At 36.3% G+C, this 21,373-nt stretch overlaps 3 protein-coding genes across 4 annotated transcripts; 2 read left to right on the forward strand and 1 right to left on the reverse strand.

Moving 5' to 3' along the window:
* The first annotated feature begins 4,755 nt into the window (after positions 1-4,755).
* Positions 4,756-9,870, forward strand: LOC122046080 (two-component response regulator ARR2-like). 2 transcript variants are annotated; one of them, XM_042606591.1, is made up of 7 exons: positions 4,757-5,093; positions 5,196-5,348; positions 5,642-6,052; positions 6,301-6,377; positions 7,194-8,489; positions 8,637-8,700; positions 8,798-9,870. In XM_042606591.1, the coding sequence occupies exons 1-6, from the start codon at positions 4,961-4,963 to the stop codon at positions 8,646-8,648; spliced, it is 2,082 nt and encodes a 693-aa protein (XP_042462525.1). In that variant the 5' UTR covers positions 4,757-4,960; the 3' UTR covers positions 8,649-8,700; positions 8,798-9,870. The 2 variants fall into 2 exon arrangements, with proteins under 2 accessions (XP_042462524.1, XP_042462525.1); XM_042606590.1 differs by having other exon boundaries at positions 4,756-5,093; positions 7,194-8,700.
* Positions 8,186-14,943, reverse strand: LOC122046082 (acetate--CoA ligase CCL3-like). The gene is made up of 4 exons (XM_042606592.1): positions 14,636-14,943; positions 10,603-11,193; positions 9,527-10,487; positions 8,186-8,292 (listed from the first exon to the last, which is right to left on the reverse strand). The coding sequence occupies exons 1-3, from the start codon at positions 14,846-14,848 to the stop codon at positions 9,591-9,593; spliced, it is 1,701 nt and encodes a 566-aa protein (XP_042462526.1). The 5' UTR covers positions 14,849-14,943; the 3' UTR covers positions 8,186-8,292; positions 9,527-9,590.
* Positions 14,944-17,198: 2,255 nt separating this feature from the next.
* Positions 17,199-21,117, forward strand: LOC122046083 (serine/threonine-protein phosphatase PP1-beta-like). The gene is made up of 4 exons (XM_042606593.1): positions 17,199-17,469; positions 19,189-19,291; positions 19,485-19,692; positions 20,502-21,117. Exons 2-4 carry the CDS (start codon positions 19,197-19,199, stop codon positions 20,568-20,570), a joined length of 372 nt encoding a protein of 123 aa, XP_042462527.1. The 5' UTR covers positions 17,199-17,469; positions 19,189-19,196; the 3' UTR covers positions 20,571-21,117.
* The last annotated feature ends 256 nt before the right edge of the window (positions 21,118-21,373 follow it).

Here is a 21,373-nt window from a genome sequence, read left to right on the forward strand (position 1 = left end):
GCCAAATATGATCCTGTCTGAAAGCAGTAAAGGTGCCTGGTTGGAACGTGGCTCTAAAGTAATTAAACCTGACCATGGTTCAAAATGGACAGTTTAATAGTTCGGAGTTGCTGGTTCAACGGTTCTTGGCAAATCGACCCTTAACCTTAACCGTCCAAGACAGTTACGGTTTGGAGTTGTCGGTTCACTGTTTAAGATTATTATATTAAAAATTTTAAATTTTAAAATTTATTTTAAATAAGGCTTACACTCATTTAAGTTGCTTACGTATCTCCTAAGGGTATAGGGGAATTAAAGCCTACGTAGTTCTTTTACATTTTTACCCTTTTATATTTGAAAGTGACATTGTCACTCACTTCCATTTTCCGTTCCTATTGTATTCGTTCCTTCGGTATCAAAATCATCAACTTTGTCATTTGAAAGCTGCATTCCTTGGATTCTTTTCTTGGCTTTGGTCCAATCGTCCAGTAATGCTTGGGCTTCCAATGAGTCAGGAGACAAAGTTGATCACCGTTCGCCAACACTGAACGTCTGCTCTACAACAATAGTTGACATTAGAAAAGTTAAAATTTATCTGGCGATCACGAAGAGGATAAAAAGTTTTGAGCCTTCTGTAACCACCACTTTAAGATATCAAAATTTTCGCTATCTGCTTCATTAAAATCAAAAGAAGACATAAAATAATTCTTAAGTTTCTATGTGGAACTTGAGGATCCTCGTGGATGTTTCATCTATTCTTTTAATAAAAGTTATACTTTTGTAAGTTTTAAATTACTACAAGTAGTTTATTGTATTTCAGAAATATTAGCTTGTATTCTATATTTTAATATTGATTATAAATATCATAAAAATAAATTCTAACATTATATATAATATCAACTAGATCAGAAAAAAGAAAAATCTTTAATTGGAATTAAAACATTATAATATAAAGTTAATATTTTTTGTAAAACTTCTAATTTAAATCCAGGATCTAAAGCAAATACAATTAAATAAATTTTAAGAATAAAATAAAAAAATCCCATTTAGTTTTCATAGCTAATATGCAAGAAGATAAAAATTTATTATTAATATGTTCATTTAAAAGTAATACTATATTAAAAAAATTTAAAATTAATTGAGTAGTGGGATAATAAACACCGAAAAGTTATTTGGTTGCATCATTAACTACTTTTAAAATTTTACAAATACTACTACAAATATTCTATTGTTGTGAAAATAAATATATATTAGTATTAGTATTTTGTGCAAAGAATGAACATAATAATTCTTTATATTGAAATGAATCTTGTAATAGTTAGTATGTTGAATTCCAACATGTTAGTATATCACGTGAAAATTTTTTAGATCTCATTCCATTAGTTTTACAAGACCTGCCCCATTGTTTCATTATAGATAGATGTGACCCTAAATAAGAAATTGTAATTATAATTAGTTTAATATAATTTTCTAAAAATTTTAATCCTTCTTAAACATATAAATTTAAAAAATGACATACACAATGAATATGAAAAAAATAAACCAACAATAATAGGTTGACAAACAAATTTTAAATCATCTATACAATCAGTATTAGAGCTAGCATTATCTAATGATATTGAAAATATTTTATGAGTTAATCCATATTTTTCTAAAATTAAACATAATAATTGTGCAATGTTATGACTATTATGTGATTCATCAAAAACTCTATAAGCTAACAATTTTTTTGGGAGGTTCCAAGAGTTATCGATTCAATGACAAGTCACACCTGTATACGAATGTGTTTGCCAATGATCACTCCAAACATCGGAATATAAAGAAACTTTATTATCTAATTTACTAAATTCATCAATTAATTTTTTCCTTTTTTTACTAATTTTTTTAATTGTATAAATTAACATAGTCCTAGAAACACGTTTAGCACATATATTAAAAGATTCTTTACAAAAATCTTCAAATGTACATTTAGATCTAAAACTAAAAGAAAGATGTTCTACGGAAACAAATTTAGCTAATAATTCTCTTAATTTATTATCCGAATATAAAAATAACCAGAATCAGTACTACCAATCGTTGAAAAAAAAATCTAGATAATTATGTTTGAGAATAGTCGAGTCTATATTCCATCGGGTGCTTCATTTCTACATGTCGTTTCAACAATTCATAGCCGCCGTAGACTTGAAATTTGTAGGAAACATTGCAGTACTTATATTTTGCACACAATTCTCCAGACGGAAGAGTGACATTCCAAAAATATTTAGTAAAAATAGAAGACTTTAGAGGAAGAATTTCCTAAACCTTATAAATAATTGCATCAGTACTTCCTTATGTTTCGGGTGTCGGATTCAGAAAGTGCTTGGTCTCATCATTGGTGGATTGAATGTTGGGGTCCTCACGCGGATTCACTATTTCCTTTTCCTTCTGAGCTCCAGATAATACACCTCCATACTATCTTTCTATTATAATTGAAAATTGGAAACGAAAGTATATAGAAATAGAGACGAAAACATATAGAGAATGCAAAATTGAGATTAAGAGTAGAGAAGTGTGTGGAAATGATGAAATAAACTTTCTATTTATAAAGTTTGGATAGTAACAAACACTAAATTATAGCCATTGATAAAAATCGACAAAATAATCTTAACCATTGAAAAAATACCAAAAAATCCCCCCCCCCCCCAATGGCTAAGAACTGTCGGTTAAACGACTTGGAACCGCCAGTTCCAACGAGCAAAAAAAAAATTGGGGTGAATCGGCGGTCCACCGGTTTTTGAACCTAGAGTCGGAACCTGCCCGACATCTTGCTAGGCCAGTTTCAGTTTGGCCCGGCAAACTTGGTTGAAGGGCAATTGACCCGTTGACCCGATTACAAGCCCGGGCTAGGTCTAGGTCATACCGGGTGGGGGGTCGGGTCTACTTTGAAGTTGACCAAACATAGACTCCTTCTATCATGAGTGTCAAAGATAGCATTAGCGATCAAGCCAGGGAAGGGCTCCCGACGTTGGCCTTCGATGCTCAAGTCAATGATCGACTTTTAGGAGAGGAACAATGAAACGAATAGTTGTAATGAGTGTGTAAAATTATGTAGCATCGTGTACCTTTGCCTATGAATGAAGACCCCCTTTTATAATGTCACTGTTGTATCTATGCACGAATTTTGAAGCACTTCCAAAAAAGGACAAGCCATATAGTGACTCTGACACTTTTCTTAAAATGAGTCTGCAAATCTCTGTGATTTGATAGACTGTAAGTTTTGAAAGTGTGATTTGCCTGTAGAATATTCTCTGCCTTCCGTGATATAAAATGCCAAAAAAGCATATTAATTTGTTGGGTTGCAGGGTCCGTAATAAACTACTTTGAACAATCAATCAATCACTCATATAATTCGACCGACCCTTACTTCCGAGAGGTACCCTGTCAGTGTTTATGAATGCAGTCGGAGACTCAGCTTCTTTATTTGAACTACAAGCAACCAAGTGTCTAGCATGTCTGATTGGCTAGAGCATTCGGTCGGGGTAATTGTTACTTGACTTCATGCTTCATCATTGTTTATGAAATCGGGCTTCAAGGCTCAATCGGTCGAAGGACCCGATCCGACGAGCCCCTGGTTTAATACTCCATCCGTGTACAAGATTGGAACTCAAGGTTCGGCCAGCCTGGAGATCCTGTCAAGCATTCTCTTATTTCGAATGAAATTGACCGATCTTCTAAACTTTGACCCGTCCTAAAAGGGCTCATCTTAAATATCGTATAAATAGTATGCAAAATGTATGATTTAGAGTTTTAGTGTAATAATTATCTAGTAGTTTTTATAATTACGTTATAATTATTTAAAAGTAATTCTGACCCTAAAATAATTATTTAAATCATCAAAATGATATATTTTTTTTTAAAAAAAATAAAAGAATGATATTTTATCTCAAGTATGTCACTTACTTTCTTATTTCTTACTTCCATTGCTATTACAATAGGTATGATTAACTGTTAAAATATTATTTCTTACTTCCATTGCTATTACAATAGTTTACAACATTATTGTATTATTTTACTTCTAGTGCAAATAATTTTGATAAAATTTAAATAGTTATTATCAAGTTTACTTATAAGTTAGTAAAGAATATTTTTATAAATTAAGTAGCTTCTATAAGTGCCTTGCAATTATAACTATTATAATTGTTTTAAAATAATTTTAATCATAATTTGATGAAGTTTAAGTGATTTTAATAAAATTTAAATAATTTTAATCAAGTTAATGAATAATATTTTAATATAATAGTGATTCATGTATAATAACTTTGATTATAATAAAATAATTGATTTACAAAAATATTGGAATAAGAGTTATTTTAAGTATAAAATATCTAATGTGACATGTGTTTTTTTTTTTTGAAAACTTGCATTTTTACCAAATACTTTTTAGTTTATTTAATTTATCATTAATTTAAATATTTTTTAAATAAAAAAATATTTTAGAATATTCCAAGACATTCTATACCATTTATGATGATTTTAAAATTGTAAAAGGAATTTATTTAGTAATGATTGATTGGCCACTAACAAATATTGTAGCCTTAAATAGCAATGATCTAGGAAGGAAATTTTTGAAATTACGGACTTCGTAATTAATTATACTGTATATATAAACATTACCAAAACAGGTATTAATTCATAAAAGGTAATAAAAGATTTGATAAATCTCAAAATTCGGCCGAGAATTATTAATTTTTCCTCGCGTGGTAAAATTAGTATTTTTAGGAATGAGACGATGCGAAAGATACGATTTTGACGAGCCTCATAAAGAAACTGAGCTGGTCCTGCTGTTCTTATCGCCATCACAAAATTAACAATTATAAAATCCGGAGGAGGAGGAGGAGGAGGATTTGAAGCAGAGATCGGGAGAGTGTTGAAACCTCGTTCGCGATAGATCTCGCTTGGATTCCTAGCTCTTGCTCCGGATCGAGGTATATTCTGCAATCTAATGCTGGATTCGGGTGGAGCCGCAGCGGCGGCGCCGGCGGAGTTCCCAGCTGGCCTCCGGGTGCTCCTCGTCGACGACGACCCCACCTGCCTCATGATCCTCGACCGGATGCTCCGCAAGTGCCTCTACCACGGTACTTTCTTCCGACCCCGCGTTGGGAAAGATTGCTTCTTTTTTTTTTTAGGTTTGGGGGCGAGGCTTATTCGTTAGGGCATCGGTTGTTGTTCTTGGGCAGTGACGACTTGCTCCCGGGCGGCGGCGGCGCTTAAAATTCTACGCGAGAAGAAGGGGTGCTTCGATTTGGTGCTCTCCGATGTTTACATGCCCGACATGGACGGGTTCAAGTTGCTGGAGCACATCGGGCTGGAGATGGATCTCCCCGTCATCAGTAAGCAATTTCTTCTCTCCTGATTCTTCTAATGTTCGATTTCAGTTCCGAGGCCATCTTTCCAATGTTACGATTGCCCCGTAACCAATTTCTTCTCCCTCGTTTCATCTCTACGTTGGATTTCAGTTCAAAAACCCTTTTTCTGCAACAATTCTGATTTCTGCTAACTTTGATCAGTAAACCCCTTTACGTTTAACCCCCCTTTTTACTTGTTCTTCAAGTAATCTTTGAGTTAATTCCAGTTCAAAAACTACTTTTTCCCCCCTTGATTCATTGTATCTGTTGCTGCGCAGTGATGTCTTCGGATGACCATAAAGATGTTGTCATGAAAGGTGTCACCCATGGTGCATGTGACTATATCATAAAGCCGGTTAGGATGGAGTCGTTGAAGAATATATGGCAGCATGTGGTGAGGAAAAAGAGAAATGGATCGAAGGAGTTGGAAAACTCGGGGAGCCTCGAGGATAATGATAGGCAGAGAGGGGGTGTGGATGAAGGAGACAATGCTTCCTCTGCGTGCGCAGGGAGTTGGAAGAGTGTGAAGAGGAAAAAGGAAGAAGTGAAGGATGATGATGAGGATGACGACGATGAGGAGGCGTTGGAAGAGCATGAAGACCCTTCGCATTCCAAGAAACCCAGGGTTGTGTGGTCTGTTGATCTCCACCAAAAATTTGTGAATGCTGTCAATCAATTGGGCGTCGACAGTAAGTTCCTCCTCACATTGCTCAAGTTGGTTGGTATACACTACATTAGTGGTGAGGTTTGTTGATTATGAATTTTGTATGGAAATTGGTTTTAGACAAGTGAAAATATCAAACGTTTCAAAACTTATTGATGTTGATTCGTAATTGTTGTGCCAATTGATCCATTATCATTTGTCATTGTGAATACTACCACTGGAATCTCCATTTACTTGTTGTCTCACTACTACGTATGCTTTCTCTCCCTGCAGAAGCTGTGCCAAAGAAAATCCTTGAGTTGATGAGTGTGGTCGGACTTACTAGGGAAAATGTTGCAAGTCACTTGCAGGTATCTCTGCGCATCGTTTTGAACTTTATCCAGTTGCTTTTAAACTCTCTTATTGTTACCATTACCATGAATAGCAACTCTTCTTATCGTCAGGTGTTGCAAATTGTAGGAAGAAATGGAGTCGATTGAGTAAACGATTGACTTACTCGTTGAAATCTAGAAGTTATCAGCTTAGACTTTTCCTAGAAGACCACCATAGTTTCTTGAATCCAAGAAAGCTAACTAGTCACATATTCTTGATTTATCTGCTACATAACTAGAATCAATGAATATATTACTTAAATTAAAACAAAAATTGGTCATCTCAATTGTATGTCGCCATGTCGTGTGCTTCTGCCTGGTTTTTACAATCTAATAGTAATTGGATGCTCTTGAACCGAGCTTTTGAGAGGAGGAACTCTGAATCATTAGACAACTCTTTTGTCGTATGAATTTGGTATTCATAAGATGCAAACTCATGCTATATCTGTTGTTAACTCCATCAAGACTTTGCTTAGTTAGGCATCATTCTAAAGCTGTAGTATACTCTTTTCCATTACATCAAATAATTCAGAGTTCTTCTTCTATATCAAACAAATATAGGTAGACAATTCAGAGTGAATTAAAAGGGGCCTGTGCATGCAAGAATAGATTCTGAAGTTATAGTTCTGTGGCAATTTTTTCTTGAGTTCAGCTTTTTTATACAGATAAGTTTTCAGAGATGAAATAATCTGATGATTACTGCACTTTCTAGTTTATTTTATTATTTGCTTTATGTTTTTATCATTTTCTCTCTATGCTGCTTCTCTAAACCGTGTCCTTTTTGTACATGAATAGAAATATCGCCTGTATTTGAGGAGAGTAAGTATGCCGCAACATCAGGGAAGACTGGATTCACATTTTGCAAGCGGCCACGATGCGTCATATGATCCAGTGAGTTTGATTGACGGATTCGATGTTCCAGGGCTTGCTGTTGTTTCTCAGATTCCACCACAAGGACGAGCAGCAATACATCCAGGACCGAGAAGTAACATGAATGTCGGCATCAGTGCATCATCTGTCAATCAATTCGGTCTCATTGCCTCTGGTATACAAATTGCGAATGCATCCAACATGGTTTCCTCATCGGCGCAGCAAATGAACAACAAACGGATGAGCAATCCCCAAACACCTTCGAACAACATTCAATTAAGTCAATTTGGGCAGACACCCTCAGCTGTTCAACCATATGGAAGCATGAATCTACAGTTTGGCAAAGGAATGCCAAACTTTCTTACATCTTCATCACAACCATCGAGCTTCTCATTACCCAGCGGCACAATGAGCGGACAAATGAATGTGTCTTTAACCATGCATCAGGCTCAGCATTTGCATCAATTTTCTCTCTCTCAGCAAAGGAGCAATATCAATATCCCACATTCGAGCGGACAAGTATTGAACAACAATGCAAGTCATAGTTCTAGACTCTCGTCTGCTTTGACACTGCAAACCTCTTCAAATGAGAGTTCAAATCATATTTTAGGACAGCTCCGTGTTAGTACGAGCATCACATCCTTGCCTGCCAACTACATTAAGTCGCCATTTAGTACATCTCGTCGCGACCTTTATGTCGATGGACAGAGCAGCTTTGTGAATGGATTATCTGGAAGTTCCTATCCTTCTGCAAGTGGCGTTGGAGTTTCACAACAGACGGCAAGTTTCCAATCGTTCAGTAGCAATCACGACCTGAAAGGAAAATTTGACAATGTGACTGCTTTCAACACCATCAGTGAACATCAAAACAGGGGCCATGAGTGGAAGCTGCAAAGAGTTAATCTTCCATACCAAACAGGTCATATCTTTGGCCTCGAGCAAAGCAATCTACTGTCTCATTCTTCGCTAATGAGCCATCACAATTCAGCTGCTACTGCGACTAATAGGGATAACAACACCGGTGCTACAGTTAAAGACAAAATAACATCTCTAACAAATGATATCAATGTCGAGAAAAGAACAAGTGTTGCACAGCACAGAAACGTATATATTGATGATAACTCAGTCAGATTAAATTATGGAGTCAGTCCAGACATGAGTTACCAAGATGTGTATCTCGATGATATGCAAAATGAACTCATGAGTGTCGTTGCAAAACAGGTTACTTTTGAATATATCTATGATGATTACCTTGCATAACTATTTAGCAATGAAACAATGCATGCCATTTAGATTAGAAGAATTTTGAATCTTGCTGTTTTTGCGATCTCGTTGCATTTATCACAAGAACTTTTCTTTTTCATGCAGGATCCATCCTGATCATGAAAGGAGTATACTTTTGAGACACAAATCCTCTTTTTTCTAGAGCAATGTATGTGTTGATCTATTCCCTTCACCCACACTGAATTTAAACTATTTTTGAATCTGTGAATATAGAAAAGCAATAAACTTTTAGAATTATTTTGCAGCGGCGATAAGGAACTGGAAATGATGTTCTTAAGCTTAACTTCTCAGTGTAGTCGATGGAGTTCCAATTCCACCAACAAATACAAAACTCTCAAAGCGGATTCAAATTGTTACACAAAGGCAATAAGTTCTGGTTTCAAAAAAAAAGAAAGAAGAAAGATTTCAGGATCTTCTCTTCTGCAAATCTATCCACAGAGTGGTCTCATTTGTACAGATATGAACTTAATTTGCATAGTTTCGATTTTGTATCATTTTTAGCATATTCTAACAAGTTACTTTCTCATTTATGGAGCTTGGCTTTATGATTCTCCAAAGTCTCTTGCCTTGAAGGAAGAAACTTGATCTTCTTTTTTAGTTCCAATACTTGTGTACAGATCTTGTTTCATGGTCGAGAATATAGTTGTGATTGTGTTTTGATACATTTTGTGTTAGACTCTTTAACTTTCTTCCATTACTGCAATGCCATGTTTCTAATGAATTTATCTCAAATCTTGGAGTGGAGTTGAGATACAGTTTCATAGAGTGAAGAAGAAGTCTACCTACATAGGGAAGAGCAACTGCGAAGAAGACCTAACTTGGTACTATTTGCAATCGAGGGCTTTGAGGGAAATTTTATTTTTGACCAAATTTTTTGAGTTCCAAACAGAAGTGCATAACTTTTTGCAAGTTTATCACACACAAGAAGATATAAATTACAAACCACTAAGAAAAGCAGTAGCATAATATCTCACCTGGAAAGAAAGAAGATGATAATGGAGATATGATGTGGAGAAGAGAGCAGTGAGAGCCAAAAATTTACAGCCTGCTCTTCTTGACCGGTCCCATGGCTTTCGCCTTTGTCCTCAGTTCGTGCTTCTTGATCTTCCCGGTGGCTGTCTTCGGCAGCTGCCCAAAGACGACAGACTTGGGGACCCAATATGCTGGCATTTTTTGACGGCAGAACTTGATGATGTCCTCTGCCAATGCCTGCTCGTTCGATGAGTCAGTGCCGTTCTTCAAGGTTACAAATGCACAAGGGGACTCCCCCCACTGTTCATCCGGTCGAGCCACCACTGAGACCTCGAGTATTGCAGGGTGCATGTACAAAAGGCTCTCCACCTCTAAGCTACTAATGTTCTCGCCCCCGGAGATGATGATGTCCTTCGCGCGGTCCTTGACTTCTATGTAACCATCTGGATGCTTCACGCCTATGTCACCGGAATGGTACCAACCATTGGCAAAGGCCTCGGCATTAGCCTTTGGGTTCTTCAAGTATCCCTTCATGACGACATTCCCTCGCATGACGATTTCACCGAGGGTGGTTCCATCTGCAGGGACCGGCGCCATGGTTTTCAAATTCACCACATCAAGGCCTTCCAAGCCGACATAGCGGACGCCTTGGCGGGAGTGGACACGCGCCCTTTCATCAAGTGGAAGCTGGTCCCACTCAGGCTTCCATGCACAGACAACTGACGGGCCAAAGGTCTCTGACAAGCCATACATGTGAGTAACTCGGAAGCCAAGTTTGGTCATATCTGCGAGGACTGATGGCGGCGGAGCAGCACCGGCAGTATTGACATTAACTGTACGAGGGAGAGGCAAAATAGTGTCGCTTGGAGGTGCATTGACGAGCGAGTTTAAGACAACCGGGGCAGCACAGAAGTGGGTGACACCTTGATTGGCTATTGCCGAATACACAGCCTTGGCCGTCACCTACAAAAAAAGTAACAGCAAGCTGAAGTTCTAAAAATAGAGTAGCTAAGACACACTTGGCTGAAATATTGAATTGATAATATGCGGCGTGAGGTGAAGAAGATGGCGAATGTACCTGACGCAGGCATATGCTCGTCCCACAAAGAGCAGCCAAGGTCCAAGGATAACACCATCCGTTGCAGTGAAACATCGGCAAAGTCCACAAGTAGATGGCTCCTTCAGTCATGTTCCATATCAAAGCACAGCTGAGAGCCATTAGATAAGCGCCACGGTGATGCAGTACCACTCCCTTAGGACTCGATGTTGTCCCAGAAGTGTAGCCCAGTGCAATGCTATGCCACTCATCCTTCGGAGGCTTCCAGGCAAATTCAGGGTCACCAGACTCCAGAAATCTTTCATACTCGATTGCGCCTTTTCCTACAGCGTATTTGAGAGAGCCAGGATCACAGGTTTCATCGCCGACAACGATAAGCAAAGGAGGCTTGAAAGCTGTTCTCTTTTCCTCAGCTAAAATTTTGAGAGCTTCCTCAGCTAGTTTGAAGAACTCTTGGTCCACTATAAGAACAGTTGCGGAAGAATGGCCTAGCAAAAATGCGATAGTAGCAGCGTTTAGCCGAATGTTCACAGTGTTGAGGACTGCTCCGGCCATTGGAATGCCAAAATGAGCTTCGTAGATAGCCGGAATGTTGGGTGCAATTACAGCTACCTGAGAATGTAACCAGTGAAGAGTTCACTATCTAAAGAGGAGAATTATTGAGTTAAAATGAGAACAGATTAATTAATAGATCAGAAAAACTACTTTTTAACTACATCCAGTTAGATCTTTCATATAACTACATCTCTTATTTGCCTAAATTGTCACTACAGCCGTCAGCTTTTCATTGAGCTCCCTAAAAAGTACTCTATACAAAGTTGAGGAACAGTGCTTAAGAAACTTCTATCTGGTACCAGAATCTATCCTTAGAACTAAATAAGATGTTTTTCCTTCCTGTAAAGCACATGCAAGAAATTCTTTAATCTTTCTAAGAGGTATCACAGCAGTACAAATCCAACAAATAATAGTTTGTGGTAGATTGAGCAATCTCAAAATCATCTATTTCTCCCAGATATTGCATTGTTATGTTAAAATTGAGTAATTGTTCAAGTTATTAGAAGAGGGGACTATTTTCACACTAAGATTACAGATAACGCAGACAAAGTAGGTAAAGCTTGAATCATGAACCAAGAGAAGTATAATCAGTGAGCAAAACTAGAAAAGCACCTAGAGAATAACAAGAAAAAATTAGAGAACCATCAGATGGAAGGTTTGGAACAGATGTAGTGGATTTGAACTATCAACTACAATATCATGTTAGATTTGATTGCTGGACAATGGTTATGGAAGCAAAGTTGTTATAAAAGAGACTAGTTTAGATAGTTATCATCACACATGCCGCGACCTAATCAGATATTTTAGATTAAATTGAATTTCCTCAAGAAAATCACATTAGGAGAGTGTTTACTTGATGGAACAAGTGACAGTGGTGCCACAACTACCACCTTCCTAACTTAGGATGGAGGAGAGGGTATAGATGGAATTTCTCATTCCCTCAACCTGCTTCATTCAAGATTCCATGTAAACATGATTTGTCTCTTCCCTCCCCTCCTCTCCCTTTCCTTTCTCTTCAATCTTGAACCCTTCATCTAAACAAAACTTAAAGCTCAATGAGACGAACTGAGAAAAGAAAGCATACCAAAAACAAGCAGGTTCAATTGTCCAGCTTAAAGTTGCTTACTTATGTACAACTGATCGTGCTTTATATACAATCCCATCTGTCACCATGCCATTCTCATCTATATTGCATTAACTGTTTGCATGTGTATTTCCTAATAACCAATATTTCAATTCATAAAGTATGATGGGTTGTGTTAGAGCCTTAAAAAAAATTTCTTTTCTCCTTTTAGTACACGGAGCATCGATCCCAGAAGCTCGTCAACCACTCATTTTGTTTCTATCAGTAATATCTTCATCAATATCCATTTTTTATTGAGTACTATATCTAATCTCTTACTAGAGATTTCATACTAATCCACCTTAACTATTTCATCAATTATTTTCTTTTTACTGAAATTATATTTAACATATTCAATATTGATTTTACATGTCTTGAGACTTTTAGTTTCTAAAATTTTTCAATACAATTCAAGCCTTTTAACCTAACTTATCAAATAGAAATACTAGACACCAAGAAGGTTTGTTTTAACGTAATTATTTTGAGAAAGAAGGGGAGCCTTGGCGCAACGGTAAAGTTGTTGCTATGTGACCAAAAGGTCACGGGTTTTAATCCTGGAAATAACCTCTTGCAAAAAGCAGGGTAAGGCTGCGTACAATGGATCCTACTCCGGGACCCCGCATGGCGGGAGCTTCGTGCACCGGACTTCTCTTTTTAATTATTTTGAGAAATTTTAGTTTCCAAGTGCTATAACAGTTCAGAGCAAAGGTCAACTCATCTTTTATTTGAGTTCTGCCTGAAGTTGAGGTTGCAAAACCAAGGCTTTACCCTCCAAAAAATATTATATTTCAACCTTAAGGCTTAAGACATATGTAACAGTTTAAATAAAAGAGAAATACCCCGCCACTTGCATCAGATAAACCTAAGTCCTTATCCATAAAAGGGGATTTTATCAACTGATGCCGTAAAGTATACAAGGCATTTTGACAATATTGGAACTTTGGGAGGGACTATGCAAAAGGAATTAAGTCAAAGGGTGTTTTGCATAAATGAGTAAAGTTCTGAAGCAGTTTGAGAATATTGAAATGCCTGACATTTCAAGATATAAGAACTGAAGCAATCATCAAAACATATGTATGTTTGTTTGGTTTTTTACTTTCAACCTTCAATTTGCAAAACCTGATATCTCATTATCTAACAAAAACAAGGGTGGGAGACATGCCTGGATTGATTAAACAAAACCCAACCACTGGATCCCAAAACACAACAAGAGAAAAAAACAGCAAAACAGGGAAAAGCCCCAGAACCTTACTAAATGTTAAGTGCATGTAGCACGCATAGTAGATAGATGCAGAGATAATAAATGATATAAACAAACTTCATTCAGAACCAGCTCATAACATAACTCCACAACAGTAATACAAAAGGTCAGATAAAAAAAATCAAAGGGATCCGGACTTTTTCCATCTATGACCTGTCAAAGCTACCCTTATCCTTGTCAATGATACTAATTTAATATCATAAATTTATAGACAGAAATTTGTCAAATGGGTAATTCAAAACTTATGACCTGTTGAACCACAAAGATTAAGCGAGTGTAATAATATGACTATGTATACGCCAAAACATAAGTATACAAAGAAGCACTGTTCTGTGCTAAAAGTTTCTGGTGGAAACTAGAATTGCTAAAAATAAAATAAAATAACATGTATCTAAATTCATCCTGACCAATATAAACTACGTCCATAAGTATCCGATCCCGTATCTAATCTTGAAAGGATCCTCTGAAAGATAATAAGCAGGGGAAAAAAATAGACGAGTTTAAAGATTTCAAAAACTAAAGCGTAGAAAAATTGGGAGAATGAATAAAATACATGAATCATTCACTACCCAACACGAAGACTAAAGTAGTTAGCTCCAAAGCTTACAATTTTTTTATTAAATTAGGTTTTGTCGGGATAAAATCCAATCCGCAAGTAGTCGGATGAGTAATTGAAGGAGTGGACGGCAGCAAAGGTCCCAGATTGTAAAGAATCAATCAAGACGGATCGTAAAAATATGAATGAGATTAAAATTAGAAATCAACGGTTAACCCAAATCACAATAAATCAAGTGACCATTGACCAATAGGAAAAACAAGACCATAAAAAATCAGGAGAACGGATAATTCATCGAGGTAAAATACACGAAACGCTCGGTACCAAACATGAAGAAATAGATGATCTAAGGTAACAAGATCCAAAGCTAAAATTTGAATTTTTTTTTTTTAAAACAGATTTTATCCGGCCGTCGAATCCCTAAGCAGTCAAAAGGAGTAAGGAAAAACAGTAAACAATGAAGAGAATAACCAATAAATCCGCGCTCATCCCGAATCTTAAGGCACCCTAAACAAAGCGATCGATGAATCGCAGAGAGGGAGAGGAGGGAGGGAGTCACCGTCTTGCCGTGGCCGATCGAGCGGGCGTGCAGGGCGGAGGCGAGGCGGCGGCACCGCCGGTAGGTCTCGGCCCAGGTGAAGCGGCGGGAGCCGTGGACAACGGAGAGGCGGTTCGGGTGGACGAGGGCAGCGCGGTCGAGGAACCAGAGCGGCGTGAGGGCCGTATGGTTGGCGTCGTTCCTGGGAAGGTCGTCGATGTCCGCCTCCGCCATTTCCCTCGCTCTCCTGCTCTCTCTCTCTCTCTCTCTCTCTCTCTCTCGCTACGGCAAAGCTCGTTCGGCGGCGTACCTCATCAGCCGAGGTCGCGCCGCTCGGTGCAGTATTTATAGGCGGAGCCGCGGTTACGCAGGAAGGACACGTGCCGGTGGCGTCACCGGCGGAATCAAGCGCGCATCGGGCTATCGTGTCTGACGCTGAACACGAAACATACTTTCTTCCACCAAATTAGTTGTGGGTCCCACGTTCAACGAACAACTGAGTCACGATCGATCCAATCTTACTCGACTCAGCCCGACACGAATGAGTCTCATGTGAATATGATCGGTCTTACTATTATCAGAAAATAAATCAAAAACTTATAATTAACCACTATAAAAATGATATAGTATATTTAACAAGCACGTAGATCTCATAGCTTTAAACTATTTAGATTTTTTTAAAAAAAACTTTCTCAATCTTAATTTAAATGGTCCTAGCACTTTGTGGAAGATCCTCCCAAAAGTCAAAGTCAACTAATGCTTATAGATTCGTCCCTATCTAAATTCTCCCACCGATCAAGGTATTCTTATCGTAATTGGAATAAGTTTTGTTGAAAACAAATTCAATTGATCTATTTTTTAATATTTATTTTATTTTAAGAATAAAGTGTTAATTTCATATTTCGATATCTAACTCTCATCATTTAATGATTGATTTGAGTGATTAATTATTTAATAAACTTCTTTAAAATAAAACTTTAAATTTTTTTCTTCCGAGATTCGGATTGGATAAGTACATGAACAGTGGTAAATGATTCAGGATTGAATAATTTAGTAGTCCAGTTAGTATTCGGACCGAAGTTATTAGGCATGGTTTTAATTGTAAATATTATTTTGGCTTATCTCGTCTTCCTATTTCTATTTAAAATAGACTGATAAATTTAGAGATATTAAAATTATATAAAATCAGTTTCTATGTATTTGTATAGTTCTTCTAATTATAAAAATGCTATGAAATATCAATTTAATCTAATATATCGAGAGCAGTGATTTTTTAAAACACGAATATATCCAAAAATTAATTTGTGGTTAAAAAATTATTACTTTCAATATATTCAGTCAAATTGATATTTGATAGTATTTTTATAATCAAGAGAACTAGATTAACATATAATAACTAGTTTAATGTCATTTCGAGGTCTATAGGTTCATTAACCGGTTTAAGTTGAAACCGGCTGATGGATTTAAAGATCTTGAAATGACATAAAATCAGTTCGTATATGTTCGTCTAGTTCCTCTAATTATAAAAATACTATCAAATATCAATTTAACTAAATATATTGAAAACAGTAATTTTTAAACATGAATATGTCAAAAACTTAATTCATATTTAGAAACCTATTCCTCTCAATATTAGATCCAAATTACATGAATATGTCAAAAACTTAATTCATATTCAGAAACATATTTCTCTCAATATTAGGTCAAATTAATGTTGGAGTGCGTGAATATAATCATAAGAACTGGAAAAACTAGTTTCACTTTATTCCGAACTCTTTAAATTCATTAACCGATTTTAGCCAAATGAACCTACATTATTTTTATTTATGTTCATTCACCCTAGTTTTAAAAAAAAATTATTGCTCTCAATATATTGCGTCAAATTGACATTTGATAGTATTTTTACAATTAGGAGAACTAGAAGAACATATCAGAACTGATTTCATATCATTTCAAGGTTTCTAAATCCATGAGTCAGTTTCGGTCAAAATCAACTTATAGATCTAGAAACCTTGAAATGACATGAAATTAATTTCTATGTGTTCGTCAAGTTCTCCTGATTGTAAAAATATTATCCAACACCAATTGGACCAAATATATGAAAAGCAATACTTTTTTGAACATGAATGTATTCAAAAAATTAATTCATGTTAAAAAAATCACAACTCTTAATATATTGGGGTCAAATTGATGTTTGATAATATTTTACAATCAGGAGAACTAGACGAACATATATAACTGATTCATATCATTCCAAGGTCTCTAGATTTATCATCGGATTTTAGTCGAAACTGGAAAATCAGATGTAATTTTAAAATCGGATTTTAGTGATTAGATAATTTTAAAATTATGATACATTATTTAAATATTTTGGAAACTTATTTATTTATTGGTTCGGTAAGAAGCTGTAATTTTTTTGTCTTATTGATTAATTAATTAACTATTAATTTTAGTTGAAACTAATTATAATTAGCAACATGGAGATTTACCGTTATAACAACCGTTAATGTACTATGTAACAGAGATCTATATCGGCCGACATCTATATATATATAGCGAAGCGTTACGATGAAGTATTAGGGCTCGAACTCAACGGGTGACTCCAGGTCCCTCTTTCGAATCGATCCATGGAGGATGGTGGCGCGCGAGGCGGGAAGTAGGCGCAACGAAGTTATCCTTAAGAATCAGTTGCTTTTGTTCCTCGATTGATCGAAGAGCTGCGCGGGAATCGAGGTTTAAAGAGGACCAAGAGGTGGGAATCGGGGAGGACACCGAAGTGGAGATCCTGCTGCTTCGCATTGTGTCGAAGGAGATCTTTCTCAGACAGCCAATTCTGCTGGAGCTCGTGATTCCCGGTATAGTGACGGAAAAAGGAAGTTTTGATTTTTTTAGTTCGATTTTGAATTTGGTTGTGATTTTTGTTGATTTTTTTTCCTTCGTGTTTGAGGTCGTTTGTCTTTCAAATTCGCAAACCATTGATATTGATTGTTTCTTATACAAAAACGTAGAATTTATTGATGACGCCGTATTCATTATTGTGCCATGGAGAATCCCTAGTATCCGGGATCTTTCTGGTCATTAAGAAAGCTACTTATTCCATTTTTTTTCTTATGCGTTTGTTTCATGTTTTTTTTTTACAATTCCTCCTTAGGATTGCATATGCAGCTGGCTAGATGAACTTGGAGGGGCTACAGAGAGACCAAATGTGATCACATGTAGTGTAGGTGGTCTACATGTGCAGCTAAAAAAACCTTATTAGGTACATTTAAACTAATTTAAACTTAACCAAATTGATTAGAGACTTCGTTGCATAGATAGTCTTTCTTTTGCATGAGTAAGTATGCAACTTGGCTGAGTGGTCGCGACGATCAAGCTAAATGTATTAAGGTAATCTTACACGTCTAAATGCAGGGAATAACGTGTTTGTCTAAAGTGTGCATGCAACCATTAACAAACAACTTGTGCTGATGAAGTCTTATCGTATAGGAGCATTCATCCCTGTTCAATTGCCTTTCAAGATTGCTGGAAAGTATTTCTCTAGTAGTATTACTATAAGCAGGAAACTATCCGCCTAGCTCGATACCAATTCACCTTTCAACTGCAAAAGGTTTTGATTAAATATTTAAGGAAGTTGTCACAATATCCAGCGGCAAAAGCAAGAGTTTTAATGCATATTGCAAAAAGGAAAGATAGCAGTATATGGAATCATGGAATTCTGTCAAAAAATATGGGTTTATTTCAAGAAGAATCCATGACCATGTCCTTGAGAGGATGCAATATAAGTGCAAAGAAACGGTACGTCTTTCATTAACCTTTTGGTACAAGGAGTAACCGTATCATGATGCCAACATTTCCAAGTTTTGAGAGAGATGGGTGTAGATAGACTAAAATAATTGAGACCTGTAATTTATTGATGTTGGTTTTGTTGTACTAGAGGGTTTTGGTAAGCGTGGAATTCTTTTCTGTAGAATATTTTGATGTTGATTTTATTATTATTTTTTTGGTAGGAAAGCCGTCAGTAGTCTCAATGCTATGCTTATATTCTGTATTAAAAGGAACTAGAGAGTTTATTTATTTATTGTTTAAAAAACTTGAATTCTTTGGATGGAGGAACTATTTTGAGAAGCGTTATTGCTCGATTGGTCTTCATTTTCCTGTATGATAAAGGAGCACACAAAATTCATTAGAGTAGAGTTTTTTGTAATCATTATTCATTAGATTTAGCTGTTTATTAAATTTTGGCTGTTGATGATTGTAATATCCCTTAGCCTACTTATTAGCTATTCAGCTTACCAGGCCAAGCATTGTGCACTAACTGATGTGCTATCTATGTTGCCATATACATAGACCTGAAGAATTTGGAAATGAATTTTGATACTTTGTCAAGGATATTCAACTTTTGTTGTTGCAGGAGACGTTCATGGGCAGTATCCTGATCTTCTTCGGCATTTTAAATATTCAACTTGTTCCTTGGGGACTATGTAATATGTTGAACGTGGTAAACAAAGCATAGAAACCATATGCTTGCTTCTTGCCTACAAAATTAGGTACCTAAATACCTTGTTCCTTCTTAGGGGTAACCATGAATGTGCTTCCATCAATCGGATATATAGACAAGACAAAGTGTCGGAGTTTCTTGAGAAGCATGATCTGGATCTCATCTGTCGTGCCCACCAGGTTAGTGGTGGGATCTTGAAACTTCATTTATGTTATTAGATTCTCATATTTATTGAACAAAGTCCAATACTGCGAACTTGTGTTTTTGCAGCCCCATTCATCTTTACTATCTTGTCAGCTTATGTAAATGAAACAGTATTCTTAAGTAGATCCACTATGTTATACGACTTACTCAGCTAATCTCGTTTGGCAGGTGGTGGAAGATGGCTAATGAATTTGTTGCAAAGCGACAGCTGCTGACAATATTCTCTGCCCCAGATTATTGTGGGGAATTTGATAATGCTGGTGATATGTTGAGTGTAGATGAAACTCTCATACGTTCGTTTCAGATTCTTAAACCAGCTGACAAGAAGAAGGGATTAAAGAACAATTTCTTAAAACCAGAAACACCTCCAAGAAAGGTAATAAAATATTAGTTTTATTAGCAATTTACTGGTCGTATAGATGAACTTACTCTATCTTAGTGTGTTTTAGCCATCTTGCAATTGAAGATTAGACATGAAACTTTATGTATCTATAACATGTTTCTCTTTAAATATCTCACATAACTTCCTGGAGATCTCATCCTCTTGAAAGTTTTGGTTTAAACTGGCTCATGCTATGAGTTAATGTACATATATTTGAAAGTTGACTAACAAGTTCATGTGTCGATGATATATCAGGGAGTGGAAGATTGAGTCGTGTATTCTTCGAAGCATGACGATAGCTATGAAATTATCCGAAATGGCCTCCTGACTCCAAAAAATTAGGAAAATAAGCAACAATGTTAGACTTCTTGGTTTGGTTTGTCGTAGCCCATTCATTGTGCCAGATTTGTGAAGTATCTAGCTGCTGACCCAACATTCCTACATTGCATTTTTTTTTCTGACCAACTGGTTTGTTCATAAATTGTTGCATGTTTTTAGATGTAAAGGTGGAATGACTTTGTCATGATGCTAGACTTCAAGAAACAAACCAAAATCTTAATATGTGGCTCTACCTGATTACTTCTACTTTGTGGTTGCCTGCTAACCTCTGAGCAATGATTTCTACTTCTACTTTTGTTTTCTCCTTTTTTGTGGATTAGCTTAGCACATGTCCTACTTGTGGATCTTATTCACTCAAAGCAATTATTGCCATCTTTGCCTAAGATATAATCTCTGAACTCACTTGTGACTGACGATTCATGGTGTTTATGAGCTGTATCTTATTGACTTGTCTTGTTCGATAGGGTCCTTCAATCAGCCAAAAGACATCTCAGCAAGCAAATCCTGCAGCTTTCCTGTCTGCCCCACAGTGAACTCTCCACGTGATTACTTCAGTTGCCAACACAAATTTGATATTGAACTAGTCTTCTATTCAGATCTACCAATTGATAATTTGTAGCTGTTTTTTCTCTGACCGATGAAGAATTCGATGTTTGGATCAAACTCTTTTTGACTCTTCCACTGTTCATTGATATGAGCTGTGAGGAAGCAAACAAGATAAAGATAAGCACAGAGAGCTGAGTCAACAAGAAGCTTTTATCAGTTATCAACAGGAAGAAAAAGCTTTCCTTGTGGATTGGTTTCCATGGAATTTCCATGCGTGAAAAATGTTCTTTGTGTGCTGTGTTTACTTGAAAGTGACGAGAGAATATTAAAAGAGAGTAGAAAGTTGGTGCACGGTGAGTTAATGAACTCTCATCAATCGTCAAACATTCAAATTTTCCTTGTGGATAAGTTTTCATGCATGAAAAAACTTATTTAAGTTCTTTGTTTTCTTCAGAGTGGCAAGAAAATGTAAAAGAGCTAGAAAGTGTTGGGCTTTCTTTGGACAAAATGGAACAAGATGAGCAATGAAAAGGAGGAAAGTGTCCTTTTTTTTTTAAGGGAGAAGTTTCTAAATATTTTTCTTTTAATCAACACAACTTATGAAGAATTCATACACTAAAATTCATGATCTACTAAGTAAACAAATAAAAATGACTACAAGCTTCGTCAAACAAGCAACAGAGTTTGGTCAAAATGTGTTTATACATGTGAACCAATTAATTATGACTAAGTTAGGCACCAATCAATAAAAAACAAAAAGGAGAAAAAACGTTTTAAAAACACTTCTCAT

Source organism: Zingiber officinale, chromosome 2B (assembly GCF_018446385.1).
Source record: "Zingiber officinale cultivar Zhangliang chromosome 2B, Zo_v1.1, whole genome shotgun sequence".
NCBI classification, from domain to species: domain Eukaryota; kingdom Viridiplantae; phylum Streptophyta; class Magnoliopsida; order Zingiberales; family Zingiberaceae; genus Zingiber; species Zingiber officinale.